The following is a 9831-nucleotide window of genomic DNA, read 5'->3' as shown; positions in this document are numbered from 1 at the left end:
CTCTCGAAGCGACGAGTTGCGAGCCGGGCTGCTCGAAAGCGCCCACGCGTCACAGAACCACGCGTCACACGGCCACGCGTCACACAGCCACGCGTCACACAGCCACGCGTCACACAGCCTCGCGTCACACAGCCACGCGTCACAGAACCACGCGTCACACAGCCACGCGTCACAGTGCCACGCGTCACACAGCCTCGCGTCACACAGCCACGCGTCACAGAACCACGCGTCACACAGCCACGCGTCACACAGCCAAGCGTCACACAGCCACGCGTCACACAGCCTCGCGTCACACAGCCACGCGTCACACAGCCTCGCGTCACACAGCCACGCGTCACACAGCCAAGCGTCACAGCCTCGCGTCACAGAACCACGCGTCACACAGCCACGCGTCACAGAGCCCCGCGTCACACAGCCCCGCGTCACACAGCCCCGCGTCACACAGCCACGCGTCACAGAGCCCCGCGTCACACAGCTCCGCTCTTGCGCAATGTCTCGACAGCAACCGCCGCATTCTCGAGGCCCAGGATGCTTTTGGGGAAAAACCCTGCAGGTGAGGTGGCTCTTGCCGGAGGGTTGCAAACTCATTCCTCCCTCTTGCCACTCCCAGAACATCCACTCACCCACCCACTCACCCACCCACTCACCCACCCACCCACTCACCCACTCACCCAACCAGCCGAGTTGCTGACTCATGACAAACCGGTCCGGGCTGTCTCAGGGTAACAAGGGACAAGGGAGGTCCTCCTTCTGTAAATCGAGGATGTGGTGTTTTTTTCTTCTTCAAGTATTATTCAGGCATACAAGGATTGCTCAAGTACCCATTGTCTGGGAAGATTGCGATTTGGTGAGAGCGACCGAATCGATGACGTGAAGGTTGAGAGTTCAATTCACAATTGAGGGTTGATGATTCAACCTGTGCTGAATGAGCCCTTGATGGCAAGTCAACAATGGTCATTCTATGAAAAGACTGCCCCCCCCCCAACGGGAACGCCCGATTCTCACTGTATCAGAGATCACCGGTTCGACTCGATCTCCTGGCGCGGCAGTTGAAATAATGGACAGGTAAAAAGAGTGAGAAGAGTTCTGTACTGGCAAGTTGCGTGTGGTGGGATAAAGTGTGGGTACTCGGGCTCTTACAAGACGCATGGTCAGCGAGGAAGAGTAATCCAAGTGCACTCTAGAGGGTCTCTCTCGAGAGGAGGCCCTTCTGCCAGCAGTGGTGAGCGAGTAATTGCAGGGCTGCACCTTTAGCTTTTACCCGCTTCGGTCATCTGTAAAAAATACCCTGAGTATTTTGCATGTGGAAGATAGCTCGGCAAACTAATCGCCTAACTCCCCTCGATGTTCACGATGGCAAGCAGGTTGTTTGGCTTTTGCAAGCGGCTGCAGTAAGGAGGTCGCCATCCAGATCAATGTACAGGTGGGGGTCTGCCCATCTCGGTCCACTGAGCTGCGACAAGCCCTGCCGACGTGCATGACCACACGGAGGCAATTTGAGACATTGACATCAGCCACAACTGGTTATAAGTTCTATTTAATTTCAAAAACACTGTAAGTTCACGGCCAGCCAAAAATAGAAACACTTTACACTGTTGTCTTTACAAGAGTTTGTGCAAATAACATGCTTATAGACAATGTTAACATTGTACTGAGCTCTCAAGCCAGAATGTGACTAAGCAAAGCAACTACAGTATTGCAAGACTAAGACTACAAATTAACAACAAAAACAACATGTACAGAACTATATTACACAGCCATTTCAATATTGTTTGTTTGGAGACATCCAGGCCTGCATTTAGGATGAGTAATAAATACTGTTTATATAACCTCGGCAAATTATGAGTCCTTTCAATTTTGAGAAAAAGTCTATAGTTATGAAGCAAGCCCAAGTAGCTGGTGTTGCATTTTTTAATCAATCACTTTGTTGATTTGAGTTGGGATTAAGATCCGAAACATTTACGAGCTTGGAGTAAACGTGTTCAGAATGGGAAATGGGAGGGCTTAGCCCCAGATAGTTCATTCATCATTTTGTTTCAAACGGAGAACATTTCACAGTAAAATCTTCAGGCTCCAAAATTGTTGCCAAAAAAAAGTTCCGGGAGACCTCACTCCCAGATGCTGACGTTTGCAATCGCTCGGCCACTGGCAAGCATATGTACAATATTCCTGGCCTATGATTGAGGCCTACTGCGTAAGGCACTAGCATTGAGCCACAGCCCAGTGGCCAGTTGCATAAAACAAACTACCAAATTTTTTTTTTACTAAGTTGGTGATTTCAAGTGGAAGAGAATCATTGTGGGTATCATTAGAGGAGTTAGTGATGGGAGGTGGTGGAACACGTTGAGGACACAGGAGGGCAGCCTGCTGAGACAGCGCTGGAGCTGATCAAGGCGTAGGCCGTGCTGGAAACGCTACGAGTGGGGAATTTAGGGGTAGAGTATCAACTTTGCAACATCTGCGGGTTGGGTTGCCACCTCTTATGAAGTAGTGTACTTACAAATCAGGACATTTCATGCGAAGAAAATCTCACAACACCAGAAGAGTGGACAGGTGCATGTGAGTGCGTCGTCATGAGCAGTGTATTATTATTATGCAACTGACAAAAACCAGGACCTTTAATTTCGCGGAGAGACTTGAAACACACTTTGCGAGACAACGAACTCAAAAAGTGGACGATCCTGGGAAAACCGGGACAGGTGGCAACCTAGTCTGCGTGATCTGGCGATCTCGGATGGCTTCAACGGCTTTGGCCACGACGGCCTCTTAGCCAGGGCGGTCATTGAGAGCGGTCCAAGGGCGAGCGACGATCACTTGTGGGTGTGATACGGGCAGCCACTGGCCCTGTGCACACATCGTTGGGGAAACGCGACCAAGAGCAAGAGGCTACAAAGTGTTGCACGTGAGCCACGGACGATGTGTAATACAATTTCTGCAGTGGCGGCGTGTGTAACACAAACCCCTCTGAAATCATCGCATCACAGCACTGTTACAAAGTCTTCCATGGGCACACACCGCTGACTTTGGTTGCAGACTGCCAGTCCCCCCCCACACAGATCTCCAACACACCGGGGCGAGGCACACCGGGAACGCCTCGCGGCGGCTTTACGATCACGGCCACCACAAGGAACGATGTCACTTTGAAAAAACTGTGAGTTCACCCACTCCTCGCCGATGTGGTTATTTTTGCATCCCAACACTTTTTTTTTACCAATAAATCACAAAAATGGATTTCGTGTTCCATTTATAAGATAATTGGTTAATAGGCTGCTCACTGTTGCATTTGCAGTCCACAAGGGCGTGTGTGCCATGCAGTGGCTTCACGTGCCGCGGGCTGGCAATGGACGCACCAAGCCCCTTCAGCTCCGTTACTTTTTAGGATGAACCAATCGAGTCACCCATCTGGTAACCACCTGTCAACATTTTCTCACACATTTTCATCAAAAATGTTTCATGACGGACGCCAGACAACAAGCATTTGACATTTGAGGTAGTGTCTACTTCCAGTTTGGTAAAAAAAAAAATCCTATTTATTTTCACTTCCTCGCGAAATAATTAAATTATGTAATGAACGCAAACTAATGGCGTGACAGTGAAAGCGGAAAGCCTTTCACAATTCCTCGTCGGTAAGCAGCTGTGCAAGCACACTACGGGACACGAGCAATATCCATAATAGGTCTCTTTGTGTGTACGCGATCGAACCCAAAACACACCACTGTTATGGACAGTTCCGTGAGCGAGCGGAGCTTCAGGAGGCTGCGATTTCAAACTTGAGCACCCACACAACACCGGAGGACTCCGGGAGCCATCCCCGACGACGAGAACCGACGCATTCCTGTGCGACTACGAACGCCGCGGATCAGCTGCGGCAACCTCGGAGGTACAAACGCCGGGTGGGACCTCTCATGGGACTCAGAATTTCTGACGACATCAGAAGCGGGGGAGAGAACCGCACGCAAATGTTTTGAGTCGCGTATTGCGACAACTGACAACAAAACGAGACATCTTCCAGGAAGACTGACAGATTTGTCAAGACTGCACCCCCTCCCCCCCACCCCCCTAAGAGACAGGCGAGTCCCCCCGTAGCAAACACAGTACACGAGGGTATTACCAAAGCGGGTTTTTACAGTTGTGTAAAACTGAGACACTATTGGTCACCCGTGTATTTAGTTCCCTTACTTGCAAGTAATCTCAAACTACCCCAACACGGATAATGAAACCCAAGTAATGCCGTCCTTGCGAGATCACCTTGGGGTTTTTTTTTTACATCCAGCCCCGAATACATCCATAGGTTGAACAATGATCGTCTCCACCGCTCGACGGAAGTGGAATCTCATCATGCCACCAACAGGCCAAAGCGTCAATTCTATAAATGCCTCAAAAGTATGAAGTCTAAACCCGCCGGCACACAATGGCCTCCTTTCGTGAACAATGATGCCAAAAGGGACTCGATGTAATCCAACATGCGTCTCATTTGGTTCCCGGAGCGACAGGACGGCTGTCCCAGGGACTGACTCGTTGACGAGACACCGACTCGGCGGCGAGCACTGCGACCGCGCGGCTCCACAGCCACCCACAGCCACCCACAGCCACCCACAGCCACCCACAGCCACCCACAGCCACCCACAGCCACCCACAGCCACCCACAGCCACCCACAACCACCCACAGCCACCCACAGCCACCCACAGCCACCTACAGCCACCCACAGCCACCCACAGCCAAGGAAGCGCAGCACGGATATCGATCCATCCGCCTACGTATTATTATTATTCTTTTACTCCACACCGAATCCACGACTATGTTGCATTTTGCAGCAAAGTGTATTCATGGGATTATTCAATCCTGGAATGCCCTTGCAAATATATTTGCAATACGTTGTAAAACGGATTACACTGCAAATGTAAAATGTAGTACAAAACATTACAGCCCACTGGACCATGACCGAGCCTTCTTTGGTCACGTCACGTTCTGTGGGTTACTGAAACATTACTTCCGTAAAACAGCCACAGGGATACATTAAAGAAATGTTATCTACTCCTCAAACGTAAAAACAACAAGTTCCAAGACATGCCTTCTACCCAACAAACACTGCCCCCCTCACTCTCTCTACCATTACTCAATTCTGACAGCACGATGGGAGGTTGCCCCCCCTCTCTGTTGCTTGTACAGCCCTGTTGCAAACCTCCCCTTTCTATCTGACCTTCTGATGCTTTCTGCACTCTGAATCCAGACCTGCAACCAATCTCATCAACACTGCATGCAGTCAACTAGTTCGCTGTACGAACCCACCTATCGTCAATTGCCAATGTAGCGCAAAACCAGAGAATTCCCTGAACAAATCGTGGCGCAGTGCCCGTCGTCATTGTCCCTCCCAAGCCCGGAGTGGAAAGTCCACATGTCAATGCCGGGGGGTTCCTGGGACAATAGAATAGCGCCGAATTCAACAAGTGGCAAGGGGATGACTCGGCCCAGCGTCCATCGCTCAGTAACAAACAAAACACCTAGAAATCAGACCTCGGTGATGAATCTGGTGTCGTCTCTAATCAATCAGGTATCCTTTGACAAAGATAATGAGACTATCAGAGGGATTTTGGATGAATATGTAAAGGTGTACGAAATAGAACTTTGCTTCTCCTATCAAATGCACCTCCTCCACACACCCACACATTTACAAAGCCACCTTTACAATCGGATTTGCAATAATCCCTGCTTTGTCCTCCGCAAACTACATTTCCTTACCCCCCCCCCAACCAACACTTATGCAACTGTTTAAACCTCTTCGTGAATAGAATGTAAACATGTTGGATTGACGAGAATGTAAACATGTTAGTTTACTTGTCACCACCGTTGGGACCGCCGGGCGGAGGCCACAAACTCGCCACCGCTCCAGGGAGCCGGTGGAGAGCCGAAAGCCGCGCTCCAACAACCCAGCATCTCGGTGGTGGTGGTGGTGCCAGGCTCGGTGCTCTCATTTAGGAGCGGCCTCTCCTCGAGCCCCCTCGGACACCTCGGTCATTATTTATTTACTCGAGGAACAACCCGTGCACTGCTAGCGGACCCTTTGGTCGCACCTTCAACGTGACGGCAGCTGCCTTCAGGTCAGCCGATTCAGCTGTACGTCGAATCTGTGACCGACGAGAAAACCCAGTGCAACTGAAGCGCAAGTGCAGAACGACACGTAACCTGGCAACCAAGCCCAAATGCAGTTTCTCATCGGGGAGAATGTCGATTTAAATGCAACGGTGTAAATGCCACATTTGAGAATGGTAATTATTTTTGCGTGCAATGCTAATTTAAAATAAGGTCTGAAAAACATGTTTGGTGGCAACACAAGGCATTTATTTTGAGGTTTTATTTAATATTTTCAATGTATGCTAGTTTCCACAAAGTATTACTGCCAATGACATCGAAACCTATTTTAAACAGTTTGAATTAACCTTTAACAGAATGCGTATTAGATGTATGCGTGTTTGTTATTACGTTCGCTGCTACGTTTCTTTTTTTTTTTCAAATGCTTTAACCCACGTGACTATCGATCGCTAACATCACCTCTGCCCAGTGGCCGGAGTCTTAGACACCCCCCCCCCCTTCGCATCGCTCACTTCCCCTGTTCCGGACCTTGCCCGTGACCTTTCCTCTTCTGCTTGTGACCGACTCGCATGCCGTTCCAGGTGTCTCTCTCTGATCGTGCAATCCATCTTCCTCGCCCTTGCTGACAGAGTTAATGTTTTTTTCCACTTTGAAGAAAACTTTAAGTCCCTCATTTCGCTCGCCCATTGTTTGTCTGCGTTGCTACTGCTGCTGCTACTACTAGCAGCTTGAGGTGTTGTGTTCTTGTTGCCTGTGCTCAAACAGGATACACACAAACACACAAGACTCCCTGAAGATATCGATTCAATGTCGCTGTCGAGTACTGGACCACTGCAAGGAATCCCAAAGCCCTGTTGCGAGTTTAATCCTCAGGCGGGCTTGTATATAACAGTTACGTAGCCAAACCCTAACCCTTGCACCATTCGCACTAAATTGAACAAAATGAGAGCGTATTGATGAATTCCAGCCGGTCGATGGGGTGGTTAAGAGTTCTTGACTCAGAAATGGAATGTTACAAGTTACAATCCCGTACCTGGGGTTGGCTCGGCCCATCATCTTTCCGCGGTCATTAAAACAAGTACCACTTCACGGGACGCCAACAGTGCTTGTTCTATGGACGCACTGGCCCCCTGCCATAGGGATGTGGAATTTCCACCACTGGGACCGAGGGCCACCAACAAGGAACACTGCCACCATGCTCACTCGAGCAGACTGACTTCTAACGTAAATATTTACAGGAAATAAAATAACGGGAGGGAAATTAAAGAGCGAGTGATTAAAATGTGGCGATGATCGATGTGTGCGTTTTCAAATTTCAGTTAAGTTTGGAAACCGCTTGTGCTTTTCATAACTAAGACTTCTTCTCAAGATTAAACGCAAGGGATCGTGAAGGGGCCTCGATTTGTAAAAGTAAAAAGAGTAAAAAAGAATCTTAAATAAGGCAGGCAGGTGGCTGCTGGGTATGGCTTCGTGATGAGCTCAGTGTGGTCACAAACATAACATGACAAATGTTTCCATGTCAATGACACTCCAGTTTTTCTGCAATTTTTTTCCCCCATTCTGGTTCTCAGCCTTTAGCCGCAGAGCAAAGCTCAAATCAGCTCCTCGTCTCGACGTCAGGGAGAGAGAGAGACACGCAGCTGTGCCCTTGCAAACTTTTGAGATCCTTCAAGGCTCCATCTTGCCGACATCCACCGGACTTGCACCTCCTTCAGTTGAGTCGTCAAGCGAGTTGCTCGCTCCACGTCTGTGATGGATACTTCAAGGGGCGACCACTTTGTCTCAACTCAACACAAACTTTTTCTTTGGTTTTCTCTTCCCAATTGTGTTTTTTGCTGGTTTTGTGAGAGTCTGCCGAAGCCTGTGGAGTCGGACCCCGGGTCTTGGTGTCTCCGACACGGCCGTCGTGGGCCCTCCTGGAACCACCACCCCAACGGCCACCCCCTCCCTCCCTCTCGTAGTCCTTTTGAACGTTTCCTCTCGAGCCAAAAGCTCACGGCAGCTTGGAGGTGACGAACCGTTCGCGCGGCGGCCGTGGACAGGAACACCGCCGAGTTCGAAAGAGCACCAACGGCACTCGCTCCCCCCCCATCCCCCCTCGGGGAGTCCGGGGGTCATGTGGGGTCAAACGAGCGTTCCGGAATCCATGTCGATGTGCTTCGCGTAGCCCGGCTCCGGCCTCAAGTCGGATGATCTTTGGTACGACGACCGCTCAGGGTAGGACCTGGAAACACACGAGCAGTTGATTAATACGGTTTTAATGTATCATTAACATTGTCTCAATTTGTTAAGATTTTCCATAGAAACACTGGATTACACCAAATCAGTGGTGTAAATTCTACATTTGTGTGGCAGGAACCAGTCTCTTCATGGGAAAACTACTATTTGCGTTCCACAAAGCGGGAAATATTTCCTCTTGTGACAATGTTATTTTTAGATGCACTGCAATAGCGCCCCCACGTGACGCTACTGGGGCATAACCGCTGTGGGTGGTGCTGCGTCACTGCGGCGCCAGGCTGGCAGCGTCCTCGGCGTGTGGATACCCTCGCCACGCTCCCCTCCAGCCTCGCTTCACAATTCCATTCACGCCGCGCGCAGCGAGCAGCCCCCGTACAGCCTCTACACTGATCCAGAGCCACGCTGCCCGCGCTGGTTATGGCCGCAGTGGTCAACAGGGAGGCGGCCGGCGACCCAGCGACATCGTGACCCTCGGCGCTGGGTGGGAGCCGCTGCACCACAGGGCTGTGTAGACGCCGTAATGGCGGGACTCCATCCTGTGGCAGGGTGCGAGGATTTGACGGGCTTCAACCGCCGCACCGATGCGTCACGATGCGGCAATATAGCCGCACCTCTTCTGCGAAGCGTTTTTAAGAACTCGTTTTTAAGACCTCGCTCTCCCGATGAGTTTTCGGGTTGTACCGCGCGTTGTACGGCGCGTGGAGCGAAACGTCGGACGTCATGCCGAGCAACGCGCGGTACGACCCGACAGCGTATCGCAGGAGCCGCGGCGGCACAACCGAGGAAACCCCCCGAGTGGCGTTTTTATTTTATCTGCTGGTTACCTGCGGGGGGCACTAAGTCAGGTTGGCATTTGGCAGGGAGGGAGAAGCAGTAACGAGAGTTGAAACGACGTACATCACTCTGCGAGGACAGGGGGGAAAGACAAGGAGGAGAGAGGGGAAAGGGAGGTCGAGGTCAGACAGAGGAGATTGGAGGTGAACAGGAGAACAGCAGCGGCACTCGAGGCAGGCAGAGAGCAGGCCTTGTCGGGGTCGGCGGATCGTCAACATCACCAAGTTCTGTAAATTATCCAAACCAAGAGGATGCAAGGCGGTCAGAAGCTAGCAGTACAGCAAGTAGGTTCCTAACATAAGCGTGCCTGTGTGTGTATGTTTTTGTGGGGCGCGGTAGTGTAGCGGTTAGCGCACTACGCCACAAACCTGGCAACCCGAGGTCGATTCCCGCTCGTGGCCAACACAAGTGACGATTATCTTAACCGGTCCTGGGCCTCCTCCCCTAGATCGACTCAGCCTGAAATGAGTGCCTGGTACCATGTGGGAGACAAAGGTGGTGCCGGCCGGGCTTGGTGCTGGCCACCCTCCCCCTCGTGTGCCGTGCCGGCGTTCATAGGTGGTCACAAAAAGCACTTGCCCTAACAGTCTGTGAAATGCTATGTGGGGTGTCTTAGTTTTTTTGAGTATGTTGTTTAATGTTAAACACCGATGTGTCCGAGAAGATCT

General features: G+C 50.9%; 1 protein-coding gene across 3 annotated transcripts in view; it reads right to left on the bottom strand.

Annotated features, from left to right (window-relative positions):
- Positions 1-1566: 1566 nt before the first annotated feature.
- The window catches only part of LOC144944268 (FERM domain-containing protein 4A-like), a 112630-nt gene continuing 104365 nt past the window's right edge, over positions 1567-9831 (bottom strand). For all 3 annotated transcript variants that reach the window (XM_078872280.1, XM_078872282.1, XM_078872281.1), the window contains one exon: positions 1567-8315. In XM_078872280.1, the coding sequence (XP_078728406.1) occupies positions 8216-8315 (100 nt within the window). In that variant the 3' untranslated portion in view covers positions 1567-8215. The remainder of the gene's footprint in view (positions 8316-9831) is intronic.

This window comes from Lampetra fluviatilis, chromosome 34, assembly GCF_964198595.1.
Source record: "Lampetra fluviatilis chromosome 34, kcLamFluv1.1, whole genome shotgun sequence".
Taxonomy (NCBI): Eukaryota; Metazoa; Chordata; class Hyperoartia; order Petromyzontiformes; family Petromyzontidae; genus Lampetra; species Lampetra fluviatilis.
This window is presented reverse-complemented; position numbering and strand designations above follow the sequence as displayed.